This window comes from Branchiostoma lanceolatum, chromosome 4, assembly GCF_035083965.1.
Source record: "Branchiostoma lanceolatum isolate klBraLanc5 chromosome 4, klBraLanc5.hap2, whole genome shotgun sequence".
Taxonomy (NCBI): domain Eukaryota; kingdom Metazoa; phylum Chordata; class Leptocardii; order Amphioxiformes; family Branchiostomatidae; genus Branchiostoma; species Branchiostoma lanceolatum.
Window position 1 is genome coordinate 23,875,923 of NC_089725.1, and position 20,454 is coordinate 23,896,376.

At 44.5% G+C, this 20,454-nt stretch overlaps 1 protein-coding gene across 1 annotated transcript in view; it reads right to left on the minus strand.

The window, feature by feature from the left end:
- LOC136433510 (potassium channel subfamily K member 13-like) overlaps positions 1 to 17,461 on the minus strand; it is a 55,651-nt gene extending 38,190 nt beyond the window's left edge. Inside the window, exon 1 of the mRNA XM_066425797.1 lies at positions 15,890 to 17,461. Within this exon, the coding sequence (XP_066281894.1) occupies positions 15,890 to 16,220 (331 nt within the window). The 5' untranslated portion in view covers positions 16,221 to 17,461. The remainder of the gene's footprint in view (positions 1 to 15,889) is intronic.
- Positions 17,462 to 20,454: the final 2,993 nt, after the last annotated feature.

Genomic DNA, 20,454 nt, shown 5'->3' on the forward strand with positions numbered 1-20,454 from the left:
TCGACTGAAACGCCAGGAATGTGTTTTTAAACGTCTGAAACGGTTGTATATCATTTAGCCATTGTATGCGAGAAATTTGACGCTTATACAACTGTAGATACAAGGTCACATGGTGCTGAAGGACATCTTAATTGAGTTATCGGCATTGGGCTAGGCAAGAAAGAGCAACTACCAACCACCTGATTGGCTTTAGGCTTCAGGATGGCCTACTGTTTACAGCACATGCTGTTGTGGATGGTTGTCCACCAGTGCTGTGGATGGAGAACTCGGAAACCCTTATCGGTGCTGACCAACCTGTCACAAAACAGACAATTTCCCGCTCTGTTTGTCCAACCTGTCTGAGACACCACGAAACGTCAAATCGTTTGTCATAGGGCTTCGCCCTCGGGGAGACTAGAAACCTCTCTGTGGGCGGGACTGCTGTTATATCCAGATATGTTGGCCATGGCCACTCCCATCAGCTATCTGATACGTAACCGCCAGTGGAGGGACATGTGGGAATGGCCAGGGTTCATCAGGTGGGGGGGGGGGATTGGTGGGTGTATCCAGAGAATTGCATATCGCCCCCCCCCGCCTTCATAAACCACATGCCCGAACTCATCCATACTTGACCCCTTACGAAATAAAGTTGTCGGCAGACAAAGATAGGAACATTCATCCATGACCCACTGCATTCGACTTAGCCTCTTTTAACCCCATTCCGTTACTTCTCTGTACAATATTGTAGTGTTATTCATGTAGGCAATAAGTCAAATTTCAGGTTTTCATACAAAGGTGTGTCCTAGAGTAACTCTCTCCATTAAACATAACCTTTGGTGACCTCATTCCATTTCTCATGTTTACCGCATTGTGATATTGTTCGTGCATGCAATAAAGCTAAATATCAAACCCCATGACGAAAGTCTACAGTGCGTACTATCAGTCCCTATGACGTCTGTAGGCGCTAGATTCTGTCCCTCATTGCTTAAAAATCCGATATCTAACAAGTCAGTTACGTCGACCGGGTGAGCTATTAGATTTCTTCCGATTGTAGGGAACATGTAGACGCCAAGTCCTATTCCTCATTCGTGATTTCCGGAATAGTAATTGCGCAGAAAAGGGGTTGTTATCTCCAAGTAGAATGCAGTGCGCGACAGCAGAAAGATGAAGATAAAAACACCAGTATATACTGATGCCAACTTCTGACATAATGACTGAGTTTTGACGTGCTTAGGAGCTCGTGTTTGCAACGTTTCTGAAGTTAAAGTGCTTCCATGCACGTCACTGGGTCTACAGAAAAAGAGGGGTTGCCGGCCGAAACATTAGACTTACACGCACAGTTTTCATATCTGGGGTCTACATGAAAGGTCGACATTGCAAGACGACGATAGTACGGGGTTAAGCCACACCTTTAATTAGTTTGAATTGGAGCAGTAGGTAGTGGCTGTTATCTAGGGAAACGTCAGACGAGTTGGTGAACTGTAATCCGTTTATTCGAGTTCAAAGTACCGGAAAAGCAATAACTGCTACCTTCATACCGAGCGCTGCGTCATTCCCCGGGGAACTGCCCCTTGAGTTTAAAACCTTTTTGCACAGAGCCTTTCTCATCCTGTGTTGTAGGAACAAACCGGCTCAGATCAGTTCATTTGCTTTGATCCCATAGTCTGGCAGTTATCGGCTACACTAATGCTGTAATAAACCTGTGAAAGTGATATCCACACGGGGCCCGGTCTGGTGGTAGATAGATGACGTGGGCACTTTACGGGTACGCGGGATCTTTGGCTGGTCTATGGCTCCCATTGATGTCTGTTCATCAAGCGTACCAGCGGGAGATCTGGGCGCTTTGTCAGCATGGTTACACTAAGACTTTCGACTAAGACCCGACGCAAGGCACCTTTGGGGCCATTATCTATGAATAACACCTAGTGAAATGGATATACCTTTGTGACACAGTTTGAACGTTCACTGCATTGATGAACAAAAGGTGGGACAAACTAGGTAGATGCTGTAGATGCGCTAATAGACGAGTAATCTTTATGATTCAACGTTATATAAATTTTACTCTGCTTTATAGAGCGATCTAGATGCCAATCACACAACATAGTCAAACCTGTCCGGTCATGCACCTAGCGCAGTCAACCACCTCCAGTCACTGTCCCGTCCAATTTGACAGAGTTAAGACCCTCTACTGACCAACCGTCTTACCCAACCAGCAACCACTTTTATGCAGTCCCGATGGGAAATTTATTCCCTAATCAACAACCATATTTGATGACAATTGCTTCATACACGAGGCAATATCAGTGAAGCATATCAATATTGTGCAAAGTAAAAATTGAACCAGTTGAAACTTTGCCATTGAAAACTGGAAGCACTTTTTGGTCTGTTTTGGAACATGCAGCCTACCCAAAGGCAATGCTTGATTGTTAGAGAAACAAGGCTCTGATGGTTTATTGAAATTTATTTACATGACAAGATGAAGTTTCCAAACTGTGACCTCTCTTGTAGATAATCATATGTTTTCTGGAAGATAAGGTGTATACTGTGTAAAACAATGTGCAAAGGTACAATTTTTCCGACCAAACAGTGTCTAGAGTAACCACTCCCTCTTATGAATCATTTTCCTCAGTTCTTTGAGTAGTTGTTGAGACCAGATTTTACTGTATTTATGTTCCGTTGCAGAGTCGCCACAACTGTTTCCTTTTAAGTTACCGTTTTCTTATCACATTTTTTATTATCATTCCGGCCTGGCATGCGGCATTGAGAACTGTGGTCCATGTTATAGGCCCTTGATGAACATCGCAAATACCCGAAATAAACGCCTGCACTGCGACATTGAGAACCGTGGCCCATGTTGAAAATGGCAAATAAGCGTCCACCCCCCACCCCAGTATAACCGCACCTAGAGGGTTTGCTTTCACTTAGGTTTGCCTCTTGAACATGGCAATTTTCTCGCCCAGTCTGCCCGCTCCTGCCCGCTGTGCTGTGAAGCCCTCTGCACCCGGGCGATATCAAACATGACTGTTGATCATGAGATGTTGACCGAAGGCTTGCACTCCGCCGTTCTCAGGTCTCAATAGGTTAAGAGGGATTAAGGTAATTTCTGGAGAAAGCGAGTGTAATTTTCCAGGATATCCCACAGTAGACGGCAACAGACGCCCCCAGGCCTCCGCCTAATCCCAGCGTCGTGTTCTGCCTGCACATCGCCTCACGGTGGAGGTGTAGGCGGCGGGATGATGGGAGGAATGCTTGATTCACAGTAAGCAATTGGACAGAATGTTGCTGTTTATCAACATATGCGATCGACAACGTTTTGTATAACTCTGTGCAATACGATGACAAAGCTTTGTCAAGTAAATAAGCTTTGTCAATTCTGGTGCTCGCTTCATGTTAGTTTTGATCATAAATTGTACACAGACCGATAGTGGCTGTATTGTCCTTAACCTCACCCAAGTTATACTTAAACATCCCGCGTCATCGTTCTATGTCATCATCATCACAAAAACTTGGACTGAATGCATCTGACATCATGCCACACCACTGGATTCATCGAGTTCAGAACTAAATTATCTGTTTGTTACTTGAAAGATTCACTGATTGACTGAAGACTAATACCTTGCCTTCGAAAGAGATGTTCTGAGAACACACTCGAGGTGTTAAACCTGTCGAGAGGATAGCGAAGTGTTTAGTCTGCTCTACTCTGAACTTGGATGCTCTAAGAAGAGTCGTTTGCATCCGGACTCATGTGGCAAGTTCACGTTTGTGTTCCTCTGACGTCACGCATTGACGTCACCAAAGCACCTCCATTCACCGCCAGTACCTCGTTCTTAAGTTGTGAAGTTGCCACTAAAACAGGTCGGAACAAACGAGTTGTTCTGTGAGGGACAAGAGCAGGTGGAGAAGCTAATGCTAAGGAGGAGTGATGGTGGCACAATGGCAACCACAACTCGACTCCCAGCGGAGGGGGGTGGTTATAGCTCTCACAGCCGTCAATCCAATAATCATGGAGAGGCTGGTATTGTGGCTTGGCTTGGCTTCAACACATCTCATTAGGATTGATCGATCCCCATGTAGACTGCGGCCAGAATCGTTGACCACATTCGGGATAACGGATTGTCACGTACACAACGCGTTATTTGATATTATTTCATATGGCATTTGTTGTCGTGTCCTCCCGGTAAGGTTGAGTGGTATGACACTTGTGTCATATATTCTTGGGTAACGGGTAAAGTTTTAGGGCAATAGTAAAGTAAGAGTAGCCTCTACCAGGCTCCAGACGTGGCTGGAAAGAGTACAAATCGGCCAAATAGAGGAGTTGGCCAGCCGATAGATATGGATGTGGCAACGTGGTAAATTGTATCCAGCCGCTGGCCAACTCCTCTATTTGGCCGATTTCTACTCTTTCCAGCCAAGTCTGGAGCCTGGTAGAGGCTATTGTATGAGGGTCGTGAAACACTTTGTCTTTGGTGCCCGTCCAGTCACACGGAGCCCTATTCACTGACCCCTGCCTTCTCTTATCAGATTCCAATTTCCACAGGATATACCGGCGATTTCTCAGTTGGCGCAGTCGATTTCATCTGCGCGAAATGACTTGAACTAGGCGATGTCTACCTCACTTTTCAGGGCAGCAATATTTTTGTAGCCAGCGGTGAGATCCAGTTCAGGATAATACAGGACAGCTCCAACGGCCGTAAAAGTTGCTTCAGGAAATGCATATGCGATAGATTTTAATTTAGTGCCTGTGCATTGAGGAGGATTAAAGGTACTTAAATGTAAGATCATAACAATGTTCGGCGTCAATTTTCCGGTCATTTCTTTACACGGTAATTTGAATCCAAACTGGTGACATTAATGCCTGACGATATTCAGGGAGTGAAATGTGACGTCATGACATAGTACGAACGTGTAGAAAAGCTCCGGGTTTGTTTACATCCAGCTAGCGTGTGTTTATATGAAGAGACCTTGGTGCGGGTTGTTTTTGCGCTGTCTTTTTATCTTCAAAAAATACAATATCTTAGGTTTTGTCACCCAAATCGCGCGATCGTGCATTGAGCTCAGTGATATCCATCGAATCGCACCGCCCTCAGGACTCAGGAACGTGCTGGGATATTTTCTCGGGGATCTTATCAACCCCGGAAATTGGCACTCCTGAAAATCTCCATTGAACGCTTCTTATCTCGGCACAGTGGTCTGCTTAGAGGTGCGATAATCTTAAAGTAGATAAGACAATCTGCTATCAGTTTATCTGATAATCTTACTCCACTGAAAAACAAGTATGTAATTACCACCATTTACCACTAAGGAATTATAGCACGTTTGCATTGGTTATGCAAATTAGTATCTCATTTGCATGATTGGTATCTGTTGATATTCCACCCGCCATAAATTGTATACGTTTCATCTTTTCAAGTCAAATCATGAAGAACACTAGAAGTATTGAATTTCCTCATTATTTGTGCAAATCAAGTCCTTCTCTTTCCATTCAACCTGCCCTTCCATATCTTCCTTTTTCCTGGCATTGGTTTCAAAAGTAAAGCCCCCTCGCATCAATTTCAACGTGATACAAGAATTATGTTTTTAGTATGAATATGAGCCATGTCAGCATCAATAACAACGACACATTGCCTGGTGCCAGAACCATTACAAGTTGAGTGAGGATGACCTTCATTAATTCCTAAGGTCTGCACAGGTCAAAGTTGATTAATCAAAGTCCTGGTGTTGTTCACCTCGTCTCCCGCCCACCCACGCCAGTACTGACGCCGTGCCTTCTACGTAATGAAGGTGACGAGACAGGGTACGTTCAATCACAACATGTTCCACGGTTACCATGGACACAGACGGCAATTTCATTAACGGTTGATAGAATAACAACGTCGTGATGAATTGGTAAGGAGGTGGGCAGTGTAGCTCGATGTGCTGCTGTACCCGGGATGTTGTTTTGGGACAAAGTTTGATTGCGTGTGAGCTTTAAGTATGATAAACATGGTATGAGGCTATTCAGTTGCAACCGTCATGGTTCGTTCATTCTGGCGTATCTCAATTCTTCATTACGATAGCCAGTATGATATAGAAACTCCTGATAACCCAACACCCAAACCTGCGCTCATGCTCTCTTTTTCTTTCTTCCAACTCTGAAACAAACATCTTCCTTGAAACTGCCTTGGCAGTGACACATGTTTGGTGGAATAAATCCCCACATAACAGTCTATCGCCAGCACCAGCCGCCTTTTATTGAAATTAATGGAAAGAGCACAGTATATTATATTTCGTTCTGTGTAGTGATTCATTTCCAACGTATTTCCTAAATTACTTCTGTCTCATTTTGGGCTGCGTGCCATAAAAATTTACCGCCATTTGTGCTATCAATGCGCCATTCCATGGTGTACTGTACTCGGAAGGGTGGTAAGGTACGTAAGAAATGTGCTCAGTGATTGTGATGAACAGCCGAATGGCTGACAACACGGCTCTTACGGTACCAAACTGTACTTTATAAAGCGTATTCCATACATTATGAATTCAGCTGATGGTATGCTGTAAATCATTCCTCTGTTGCTATTACTGAAATTGGTTTCTATGAAGAAAAGATACCAATAATGCATTTTCAATATAGATACATGTTTTAAGTGTGTCAGGAAGATAGACGTTATACATATAGCATTAGAAGCACTAGCGCTGCACTTTTGGAGATGCATTTCGATGCCAAATGGATTGCAGAAGACTCGCAGATATACAGGGCAAAACAATTTAGTGAGACTACGAATAACTCCGAAACACCATGCCATGGTACCGGCATGGTGGATCCTGGTTACAACGAGAGTTGTTAGCACAAAAACAAAGGATAAAATGAGAAGCTGGTCTCCGCGGACACAATGTATACGTCTCACGTGAAGGGAACCGTTAAATCGGCAGTCATAAGATTCTTAGAAAAAAGGGTCTTGTACATGATGCCCTTGATCTTCCTTCATAATCGAGTTGCTGATGTTAATCCTGGAACAAAGCTTTATGACGTCGTTCCAAAAGCATTTAAGCTCACATTTTCCGGGTAACAGTCTAGATGAGCCGGTAGCTTTTAGGGCCTTCCTATGGCCTAATACCGAGGCTTTGTCACCGCGGGAGGCTAGTCCCAGGCACCACTGACGATGGCAACAGGGAGTATGATTAAGTGTCATGCACGTTGCTGCTGTTGCTGCTGTTCACAATCCAGAACACAGGGGGAGGGGTGTGCGTCAGAGCTGGTGATTTCAACCCCGCCCACAGAACAACGTTGCCAAGTGCTATGATGCTCTTTGGGTAACCAGCAGCTATAGATGAAATTAAAACATTTGGAAACAACAAAGAAAAAGGGTCATTTCAAAGCCAAGGGTAGGTAAGTAAAAAATAATTAGAGGCCGTCACAATACAACTTTTTAACGACATTGGTGCTGTTGTTCTCATCCCCTCAGTAGGTCATCATCGGCTTAAACACTGAATTTAAATATCTAATATTACGGTAGTAAATGGCTTCATATCTTAACAAATCAGAAGAGTTATTGAACTATGACATGTAATATTTTATAGATCTTTGCATTTCAAGAATCCTCGCTGGCTTCCGCTAGCAGCACAATTCGAAGTGAATGCGCCCCGGAGGGGGATGAGAACGAGGTGACAAGTGAACCGTCCCTGAAGGTAACTATCGCACCCAAAATGTAAGACAAGATACCATTTGTGGGCATGCGCGTCACCCATTGGTAGGGACGTCCACCACCATGCCAAGATGACATCTGCCCCTGAGTAACTGCAGAACAAAGGCATGCATGTCCGCCGCTGAAACTACAAAATTCTGAATCTATGAGCGCAGCCATATCAAAACCACCTGTATTCAACTGTCGGTAAGATCCATTCCAGTGGACTAAAGATTTCTGACTATAACGTCCGTGCATGACTAACTTGAGCAGCCCCTAACCTTATATCCAATCTTATCTACAATCAAGTACCGCAGAGAAAAGGAGTAAAGATAAAATACCCACGTTAACGTTTACCCCCTGACATGATAAACAGCACACACAGTGGGAGAGAGCAGAAACTTGATTTCGCCCATATAAAAAAAGCGGAAGTTATGCTGCTAGTACGACAGTAAACACGAGAAGGTATTATCACCAGTCGGTGTATGATTATGGACATGATATTATCACCAGTCGGTGTATGATTATGGACACGATATCCTTCGTTTCCAAATGTATCTTCCAGCGATTAGAGTAGGCGTCCATGTGATCAAACCGGTGATATTGCAGTACCTAAGATGCACCATAACTGCCGTCGCCATAACAACCGATGTAATTTTCCCCGCTTGGTTACGTTCTATCAGGTTATTACGACGATTTCGTCCAGATATTTACGCCACGGACGGCAATTTCATCCGCAGGTTGACAGCCCTTCCATCATGCAGCATTACGAAGTGTTTCTGTATTTAGAAGACATTGCCTGCAGCTTTGCATTTAAGCTCACGTCGTTGGAGTGATGATTTAGAATGTGAAGTAAATCACGAGTCAGCGCGAGAAAGGAGGCATCGCCGCTGTCGGTCTGGACAGGGCAGAATCCTTCCTGGCGTTACCGTGCCCTAGACACAGCACATGACAACCCACTGTTCTTACAGCCTCAAGAAGGCTATGGGACTACCTTTATCTTATCAGGCTTACCGTTCTTTGTATGTGGTACTGTTATTAACTGAGTGCAGTGCCACATTGTCATTGTCTCTGTCCAAGACCAAAAAAATGTTTTAAAGGGACGAATAATGTCGTAAATACACGACAAAGGAGACGGTGGATAAACTCGACCTTTGTACACACAAGGAAACTAATTAATCATGTAGCCGTCAAGCACACGACATGTTATTGCGAAGAACCGAATGTTTTTATCAAATTTGGTCTCCATCTGTTGCTGTTAATTGAAGGCGTTCACGTGCTCACCTGTCGGAGCGGCACGTGAGACATTTCGGCTCTACCCCCCAACTCATGGCGCACGCACGCATTCACGTGCATGTCTGCGCCAGCTTTGATTGCATGTCCGACCGCCATCTGGACAGCACAATGGGCACTCAGCTACGGTACATAGCACACACAAATGAACACTGTAGTTTATAGTTAGTCCATTGTCAGCTAGGGTTTTCTTCGATTGCAATTTAGTACGCGACTGATGAAATGAGAGTAGCGCTCTATATTAGCTAAGCAATTACCATCCTGCAGTACCAGATGTGGTCTTGGCCTACAGCTAATACCCCACACGTCCCAACAATCTCCATGGCTATTAGCCTGGAGCTCACAGCTGTGTTTGTAGGGTGCGCGCGGGGTAAAGGTGAGCGGGAGGTAGCCAGGAACAGCGTATTTCAGCGCGTGTATGCCCCTGGGCATTTCTTTAGAAATTTGACGAACAAACTCGTTCCGGATGTACCCTGGGTGGTATGTATTTTAACAAAACGGTGAATTAGACAACAAAGTGGGACCGACGGGAAGGTGGTTTTTTTTACACAGAGCCTGAAGTGCGGTATGACGCAGTATAAGTCGTCCACAAGTAATTGAAAACATCAGGAGGTAATGCTGCCACCACGAACAACCATAAAGATGGCAACCTGGTGGTCTGATTATAGGATATATCATTTAAAGCACCAGAAATGGTCTGCTTTTTTGTGTGTACATGACATAATATTGCTGAAAAAATGGCTAAACAATGAAAAAAATAAGTGATGATGGGACAGACATATTGCCAAACTAAAATGTTTGTTTTTCTACACCACTAGATGTCACGATTCATGATGATTGCACTGTATACAAAGGCAGATGCGGTGATCTATAATCACCCATAGGCCCAGTGAGCCACCATATGACCATAATTTGCTGTGATATTGGGACAGATTAAACGACGGATGATTGTAGGACGGGACCTTACATGAAACGCCGGCAGAGCCATAGTTGGAAGGGGGTGGACAGCGGAGATAATGCAGGCGTGATAGCGACGTTCGCCGGGAGAATGGGCCTGTTGCTTAATGGGTTGTGGCGAGAATGTGGTCACATCAAACAGGCGCACATCAGGAGAAGGTTTTACTCAAACAATCACACCGCTCTTATGCTTATGGGTTTCCCGATACCCCCTGTGTGTACTGACTGGAGTAAGTAATGGACGGTGTGCGATTGTCACTGGTTTTAGCCGGCTCCTCTGAACGCTCCTGGGTGCAGACTTACCGGCGGTGTCAATTGCTTTTCATCCGCGCGCGGCTAACATTAGTGTAAAGCACACACATCCATCATAAACACCAAGGTGTGGCGCCAATTACGTTTCGCTCCAGTTTTTGTCATGAATATCGGTTGGATGGTGGGTTTAATTTCTTTTTCTCCCCTGTGATATGCAAATTCAAAAAAGGGGCACAGAAGTTTTTATACGGCTTTTTCATCCAACTGACGTCATCAAGATGTAATCAGTGGGTGCCAGGAAGGTTTAGCATCGCAGGAACTCAATTAATCAGCAATCTCATCATATTGTATCACCGCCTAAAATAGCGGTGGAGTCAATCCGATACATTGAGGTTTGCTTTGAGTGTCTCTCCTGAAGACGCCGACAATTCACAGATCAAAGTGACGCCTAATCTTTCTAAAATTATCCTGCAAATATACTTAGCCATTCTCCACAGGTCGAATATATTTATGCCAGTCGATAGTTGTATAAATGTTTCTGCGAACGATCGTATGGATATTTAGCAGTAATGTCGTTCGTAATCTTGGGATGAAACAAATAAATTTGATTATTTTTGTACACGAAGAAAATTTCATTTTGCGGGAGAGCATACACAATCAGAACCCAAATTTCGCTTAGGGGTCGGCGCGAAGTGCTTATTTGTCAACCATTTGGGGTTTTCCATGGACGCAGCGCCCTTGGTACACACAGCTTCCACAGTTATAACACCACTGACCTACTGTTGTCGTTACTAAGAGTTGACACTCAGAGAATACTAGTGATATAACTGGGTTTTGGTGGAAAGTGTGCATTTACGTACTGTGAAATAGTAGTTTTAACTGGACCCCTGATTGCATTCACAAAGTCATTAACTGAAAGATCGTGACCAAAATGATACAAACAAGACCCATGCGTACGATATGATGCACGGTTTGAGTAAAGCATAAAGTATACGTGGGACAAATATGAATCCTGACGGGCAGACGGTTACAATTACAATTATAACCATTTCCTCCCGCCCAATTCTGTATGATTACATTACCTGTCATAATTGACTTGGTTTTATTGTTGATCGTGTGACGTCTCCGAACTCTCGTCATTTTCCCATCGCGACGTGATTCTTCAACGCGCCGTCCTATGTCTTCACTCAGAGAGCGTAGATCTTAGTCTTTAATTGTGAAGATTACAGATTCGAATATCTATAAAAGCACTTTCTGCAATCATCTTAGACCAGTCTTTCCATTTTTCGTACCTGTTGAATTGGGAAGAGGCCAGATTTTGCATTCGCAGTCTCTGCTAATGCATTGAAGTCCACAACAATTTCCCATATTGAATGATATTAACTGTCTCTACGTTGATTCACGGCTTTAAATCCGAATACAAATCTGCCCCTTCATTCAGAAGGCAACTTCATTCCGAAGGCAGGACCCACCCTTCATGATGTAATGAAAATCCATGTAAGGCGTCTATAGTTCTCCTGTTCACAGAACCCGTAGTCTAGGGACACACGTCAGTGAAAACATAACCTCCACGGCGGATCTTATAATAAGCACGTACCACAGGGACCATAGGCAAAATCTACCAAGCATACAAAATCATTCGAACGCTTCAAATCCACACTAGAAACCGTTACAGATATGTAAGCACGCGCACTAAAATAGAAATGATACTGGGAACGGCAACATACACAGCAAAAACTATAAATAGAGCAGCCCTACAATTGTATGTGTAATTGTGCAGTTTGGGTAACACAGAAATCGACTGCCGTCGCAAATGCCATGATCGCGTCAGTTGGGCTTGTACTTTTTCAGAATGATCAATCCGATCATACAAAAAAAGTGAGTGGAGGTACAGTGAAATCTGATTCAGGGTTAAGGTGAAACATTGGGTCAAATGACAGGATACGCAAAACTATCGGGATTTCAGCACCAAGGACAGCATTAGCTTATGTTAACCCTTATTGTTTTTCCACGTCGTGAATCAAAACAAAATCTAAAAATATCACGGACTGAGCATATCATGCTAGATTGTTCATGAAAAGCACATTATAAAATGGGAGGAGAAGGACAATTAAAAAAATTACCATCTTTACATTTACTTGTTTGTAATGTTTCTTTGACGTTGGCTTCTGAATATTTTAAGCCAGCTGCTCGAGTCAGCTTGACAAATGAACACCCGTATCTCAGATGACTGTACAAACATGCCGTGTAAACCGTATGATGTATCAGAAACTTGATTCACACTAAAAGCAACATTAACTGTGCAAAGTAAACCCAATTACCAAACAAAGCGATCACAACAGATGTCTGCGTTGGGACTGCTTGCGTAACCAGCAGCAACATAAAGAAATAGAAAAAAAACACTCTCTCATCACTATTCAATATGACAGACAACACAATTAGAATATATCGCTGTTTAAAACCGGAAGCTAAGGCATTCTAACTAACCCGTCCCAACTGACATAAATTGCGTGTTGCAATCAATTGAAATAGATTCCAGCTGTAGACCCCAAAAAGCTATTAATACTGCTAAGTTGTCAGACAAAATGGAAGTATGATATCCGGGTTCCTTAGAGCATTCTTAATCTCCTCCCGGCATAAAGGACTGGAATCTCTGGGATTCGCTTTGGATGAAAACTGTCAGCATGACACAGAGAAAAGCGGATATTGCAAACCTCAGCTGTTTGGAACCAGTGAGGTTTAACGAGTTTATGCCTTTAGGACACGCTTTGCTCAGACGACTTATGCTTGATTGTAGAAATACTTTTCTCAGTGGTGCTGTAGGTTTATCTAGGTATCTAGATAACTGACAGAACGGTTGATCTCTGAATTTCATACATAAACACACGCGTCTCTTCTCTCCCGGGGGACCCCTGTTGTCGCTGGAGGTTACAATTTCAGCCACCCTCTGGCCGAGCACTTTAGCTATAGTTGGTGGGCCGGTACGCCCTGTGAAGACCCCCATCCCATCTCCGCACCTAGCCACCACATGGCCGAAATCTCTAGGCTTTCCAGTACAACCCCTACCCCATCACGCCACTACATTCCTCCCGGGCCCCACACCTCATGCCCGCCACGCTACCTGCCCGGTCAGCACAGGGCCCCGCACCTCACCTCGTCCTGACCAGGCCTCATCTGTCTCTTCCGGACTATTGATTACAGATCGTTACCCTAGTCTTGAACCTCACCATATATCTGAGCGATCTATCAGCATACAAAGGCATTCCGCAAAGCTGCGATATAAGGGCAACGACGCAGATGCCCTGTGATTTAGTTCTGCCATCACTGTGCAGTGTCAATAGTGGACTTTAGACAATGCAATTTGACACAATTACCAAAATGAAGCTGAGTTCAGAGATATAATTTCGATGCCTAATGGGTCGGAGTTAATCCACGCCCTGGCAGTGTTTATCCCCGCTGGCTTCCTCCTTAGGTGAGATGACAGCCCACTGTACGTTACTGTTCTACCCTCTCATCATCACAGAGGCAGGCCGTATGTTTCATATGCTTTTGAATAATAGCATTTGAAGCAATACTTGAGATAAAAACGGACTGATATCTGTTGGCACCACTCTTATGACACACGGCCTCCAAGGCAGACTGACAGTGATGTATTCGCGCCGTCTCATTCTTAACTCTCAGGCCCGGCCTTTCACACTTGGCTATATCACTTCACCGAAGACACATTAATAAGAGCGCTGCGGTAATGATAAGAATGATGATGATTTATGTTTCCGCTAGAAACAAACGCATGCCGTATTCCTGTAATAATAACTGAACTGATTGATATACGGCGGGCAAAATTGGGCCTCTCGGGTGTAGAATCAACGAGCATTAACAGACATCTGGCGACAGAGTACACGTTTTTCTCCATGTGACAGAATAGACGATACAAGCTACACCTTCAAGGGGAGAGATACAGGATGTAAGGATGACTGCGGTTAACAAACATGTCTGTTGAAATAGAATATAGGCAAGTTGTCCTGTGAACCATGCCGTGTGTCTAATTTCCATCGATTGCTTTGCATAAATAGTGTTTCCTGTGTGATAATCCTCATGCTTCGTATTCCATATCTTCATATCAGGCAAGATACGAAGAATGAGGGTTACCTCTAACTTGTTATATTTGATTGACTCCATGGTGCCATGGCGGGTTTCCTTTAAATGTCTTAAGTCTTGGCCCAAATGACAGTTGCTAACGCAGGAGTGAGGTTCTCCCTGCAGGGACCACACTCAAAGTGTTAACACTCCGGCAAATCACAGCTATGATTTTCCGTACAATCACGTCGCTTGTGGCATGGTAGATAGTGGATTACTCGTAAAGAACGTATTCGCAATGGTTTGGAGCACTCGAGAGCGACCTTTTCATGTGTGAATCTCCATATGTGTGACTCGTAGGCTTCCTGGACACCCAGCAGTAATTTTTCACCCTCTCCCTCGGAAACGTGCCCTAAGATTTGCTGGTTGAATTCCTGAGAAGCAAGACACCTGTGTGGCACTTGGTGTCTTATATGGTGAACTTTCAGTAGAATACGCCAAAAAAGCAATTACTCAAACAACTGGATATGATTTTGGAAACGGTCAGACGTTTCAAGTAGCATCCACTACTTTTCGTCAGTGACTGTGAGCAAGATCAGTTGAACAGCAGGTTTATAACTACGAACTATGAATTGATATGCAAATAAGGGGGAAGGCAAATTTTTAGACAATCCAAAGGAAAGCAAATTAGACAACTCAAGACAAGGTTGAAGTAAAAGGGGACAATAGCTCCTATTGTTTTAATATAGGAGCTAAAGCTGGTTTGCCCCCAAGGCTATGTCCCAAGTGCCAGACAGTTCCACCCTTAGCCCTCCTTTCCTGTTGAGGGTTGGATTGTATATCCTCTCATATATTGCCTCCCTTACTCCACGTTCGAACCAGCGGGGTTCGCGGTCAAGGATATCAGTGGATTCGAGATTGAACGAGTGTCCCTGGTTGTGTTTTAGGTGGTGGAAAATGGCCGCTGGTTCGAACGTGGAGTAAGGGAGGCAATATATGAGAGGATATACAATCCAACCCTCAACAGGAAAGGAGGGCTAAGGGTGGAACTGTCTGGCACTTGGGACATAGCCTTGGGGGCAAACCAGCTTTAGCTCCTATATTAAAACAATAGGAGCTATTGTCCCCCTTTTACTTCAACCTTGTCTTGAGTTGTCTAATTTGCTTTCCTTTGGATTGTCTAAAAAAATTTGCCTTCCCCCTTATTTGCATATCAATTCATAGTTCGTAGTTATAAACCTGCTGTTCAACTGATCTTGCTCACAGTCACTGACGAAAAGTAGTGGATGCTACTTGAAACGTCTGACCGTTTCCAAAATCATATCCAGTTGTTTGAGTAATTGCTTTTTTGGCGTATCTTATTACCTGGATGTCTAATCTTCATCGACGTTTCAGTAGAATAGATAGAATGATAGTCGACGCCTAATACATTTAAGCGCAATGAAAAAGAAAACACACAAGAAAAGTACAAGAACATCACTTCCAAACAAAGCAAGAAAATATTGTGTGTTTCATATGTATCGCCAGAGTACCATAAAAACGCATGTCAGGACTAGCCCATGTCGGTACCTGGATTTGCATGTAAAGTGCCAAAAAGGAAAGGCTTGGAAAGTGCTCCGGTATACCGGTAGTGTTCACAATCCCCAACCCAAATAGAAACAATTCCTTACCTATTGTTGACACCACTGTTCCTACGAAGTAGAAGGCTCCGGGAAAGTCCCAGCGAGGTCTTTTGGAGGTGAGGAGGCCCCGTGAGCTGGCATCGGCGTGCGCCTCCAGGAGTTGGTTCAGGTCCGAGATGTTGATGTCCGGGTACCTCTGGCGGAACAGTGCCAGGGCACTGTCGTACTCCTCTCGGTCCTCCTGTTCTTTGTCGTATTCGAACTCCGCGAAAATGGCGGCTCCGATGAGCATGTAACCCGTGATGAAGAAGGCTAAGAGAATGAACCTGGCGTTGTCTTCATTCAGCCTTGGGCTGCAGCAGCAGCAAGCGGCAGCCATCGCCCTCTCACTTCCTGCACTGCGCTGGCTCCGACCGGAACATAGCTCGTCCTTTCACAGAGCAGAAACCTTAACCCCAAGTAACTCCCTCCTGAGCCTAGGTAGACATGCGAGACAGGCACCGGTCGGCCATGACACCTCCCCCGTCACGTTTTCCTCTTTTCTCAGACTACACCTCACCAGTCAGAATCGCAATTACAACACTAACGGTAATGTCAGTATTGTCGCCTAAGGAAAGCCTGGTAATTCCAGATCGCACCTTCTCCGTACCAAATCAAGACTCGATTTCAAACAGTGGAGACGGAGAGGAACCGAAAGGTCTACGGATCAAAAACAAACCCGAGACAAATGGTCCTGACAGCGCTGCCGATTCAACTTTGGAAGTCCATTTCAGTGCTCCGCGGCACACTGCTTGTCCCGAGGGGTTTGCTTTTCATTAATCAAACAAATCTGTGAGATGTTGCTATATCTGTTACGAGAGATCTGAGTATTCAAAGGCTCAGATGATCCAAGATCAGTTTAAGAAGACAGAATAACAATAATAAAATGTCGCCGAGTAACCCAATACCTCTCGCTGTGGCTGTTTTCCGGTAGTAAAGTCCCCTGGTCGCCTTGACGATCTGACGCGCACACTGTGTGAAGTGCTCCCTTGGTTACCAGGGTGCTGGGATCAGCTTCTCAAAGCCCCCCATCAGATCAGCACTGAAACAGTACAGAACTCCCTCTGTCAACCGCTGCAGGGGCTTCCGAGCCGAGGAATAGGTGTTGCGACACTTCTGTTATCTTCTGCCTATCCAAGGTATTGCCACGCAGATGCGGTCTCCATAAATCCGCAGCAGATATCACCGGATAGCCTCCTCATGCGCTGGATCCATTTTCCGATAAGGAATCAAATAGAATAGGCGAAAGCGGTTAGTGATAGGAACCAATCAATACCCCGGCTATGTAGGCCAACCAGGCATGACTGATGTCAGTCCATGTTGAGAGAACCGACAGAGATAACGGGCAGGTAGATCGGAGTGCCGTAACGGGCTGGTGTAGCGTTGGCACGCTCTGCCTAGCTGCTCCGACCCGAACACGGCTACAGTACGGCGCCGGTAAGAACAACGTGCTTCAGGACGACGCTAGGTACCGGGCCCTGGGAGAGGAGCCGCTGATTGCTCCGCATATCCACGGCGGGCAAGCAGGCACTGTGCGCAATTGGACGGTATCATAGAGAGGTGGGCTCGCCGCGTTTTATGGTGGCCAGTGGTCCAACTCTAGGGGACAAACCGCGAGATTCGTGGGGAGGACGAAACGGCTGTGCATTTACTAGATTATATTAGTAATTCGAGTCGAGACCAAAATAGACTCGATGTGTTTTTGTGTCAGAATTTAATCTCAGAGTCGACTTCACGTCATGGGCGGATTCTTCAACGAAGACAAAATATTGTAGCCAACTCATACCTTCAACAAATAATACAAATACAACACAACAATCTTGACCGGTTGTCGAAAGTTCATTAACGTCAAAAAACTGTTTGGTGGTATGATCTATCTAACATATGGTCTTGTCGTGGACACGCCTTTCTAGAAAGCTAGCGATGCTATAGGAAGAAATGGTGACTGATATCTGTAAAGAGCCTATGTTTATGCGTATGACTTTTATTAATTCTGCCGGACTTGCCAACTGAGCTGTAAAATTAAACATACCTCGTCTGTCTCCTTTGGAGAGCATTGCTCGGAGTATCTGAAAGGGGGCGTCCTTGTCATCAAGTGTTGGGCACGTCTTAAGCAATTGTCTCATCAAGTGAGTAGAGCAATTTCCCTTCAGCACAAATGATTACAAATTGATTGTACAATGTCATGTCGTTTTGTGAGGAAGGTAATCATTCTACCTGTCTGCCTTATACATGAGGAAATGATGGCGTAAGAGATTTATCTGACATCCTTAAACTTTGTGCACTTGGCAGGTGAGATTGCCTACATCGCACAATAATATCTACCCACGAATCACACAGGCTCAACTCCTAAATAGCTGTTTGGTCAGCATGCTTTGAGTACGTGCAGCCCATATTTGCTCATCCTGTTTCACAGTGTTATTGACCTCTGGTCTAAATATTAACGGAAGAGTCGTGCCAGTCCACACGATAACGGTCTCCAGGCACAAAATCTAATCTAAGCCAGTCTTCCAAAACCTTGCTTTATCCGGAAGGATACAAAACAATTCAAGATCAAACCACTGCAAGAAAGGCAAAACATAACTCAGTTCCTGACATATCGTCTACCAACCCACAAACAGAATAATCTGCAGAAACATTCGCTGATGAACTGAGAATAGCCCAGCTTATCTGCCTGACATCCAGGGGCCATGTCCCAGAGGTCATATTGACTCATAATTCAGGAATTGAGGACGCGATAAACGACCCGGAGAAATTATGTGACTCTCGACAACATGGGGTTAATGACCTGCTCCGGGGATTGTGATGCGGTGAGTTAGCATGTGGACTGCCGATGACAACCCCATAGATCTGATCACCAGGCGGTCTATAATCTAGATGCCGGAAAGAAAATTCGTTGAAGGATGTCGCATTATCGCATATAAATCAGTTTGCTATGGAACGCTCTGGGTACGGTACAGTTAAACCTTAAAGTACTGGACGTTGGTTTCTTATGTTCTAATATTGCAAACATAACAAGAGTTCCGCGACCTCATATCTCCATGAACGATTCTATTCATGCAAATGACTTACACATTTACATAATATATGCTTGGTCATAAACACCTTTATCTTACTTACACGTGTTGCAATACACGTGTATCAAGACCATATCACGTCCAGGTCAAAAGATACAAAAATTGAAGTTCTGCTGCAGTACCAAGGTCACATACCAGGGGGCCCAAAATCGACCTTAAATTTTGGCTTCACAACACCCGCCCACATACAAAATATCATTGTAATCCATCCAGAAGTTCTTGAGTTATGCTGACTACAATAGTCCGGAAACACACACAGACACACAGGCACGCCAAAAACAATATCTCCATTTTTCATGGAGATAATAAAATTGAGAAGAAGAAAAAAATTCTGTTCCGCGGCCTGCATCTAACATCAAAGGTCATCAATCAGCGGCTGTACTCCCACACTACAACCTTGGACGGTGTCATCATCAAAAATGGGCGTACCGCGATCTCACAGCCCGTGATCCTTGACGTTACGCCGAGGACAAATCAGCGCCATCCCTAGTTCAACTTTGTCAGGGTGTACAAAAACAAGGACGACTTTCCACATCAGATCCGAGCCGAGGTGCCGCTACGTGTGGAAATACCTCCATACCGAGTGGTCAGGACCTTATGGTACTTTCAAAAGTCTTCTGTTTTTCTCCTTGAACACTTCAGTGAATCACCTTGCGTGTGAAAGTAGCATTCACGTAGCCGGATGAAGGTTTATGGTGATTTAGAAGACGCCGTCCTTGGTGCTGAAGAGCGTACTGTTGTGATTTCTACCGCCAGGGGTTATGATTAGGCACACTCTTAAAATGGAAAAGACGCCTGCCCTTTTCTCTCATTGCACGAGTACCCACAAGTTTCATCCTTGCTATCGCCTCTGCCTCCTCCCATTTCACACGGTTTCCAGATTACCCGACCTCCATTTATATCTTTGCCCCCTGCGTCTAATTTTCGATATCAAGAAAAGACAGTTCTCACATACTTGGGCATGGATAGAATGTATCCTGATATGTTTGAATGCTATAAAAGCTACCATGACGAATTTCCTGGAATGGATTTTCCAGGAGACGATGATGCGTTTTGTTGCCAAGAAACGACCTATTTTCTTTTCTCCTCTTATCTGGACTCTGCATCAACGTTAAAGATGGATTGTATTGATTGGACATACTTCATTTTCTACATCTTCCATCCATAAAAACATTACCACTATTTTTTGCACACTTTATGATGTTCTGATGGATAGCATATGCCTGCATGGACCACGCTCACAGAGGTAGTCGTCCTCTTTCTGGCGACCTACAAATTAAACCGTGGATTTCCCAGAGTGCAACTACCGGGACCCGGATGTTCGTTTAAATTGGCAGGCTACCACGGACCTCTTATTGGCCCCGTCCTGAATCAAGATCTTTTAGTGTTTTATCAGCCATGCTCTGTAACAGCACATAGATATTGCACACCATGTGTTGGACATATGCGTCATTCGGGAATCGCTCAATAAATCTCTATCCAATCTTGACGAGTATA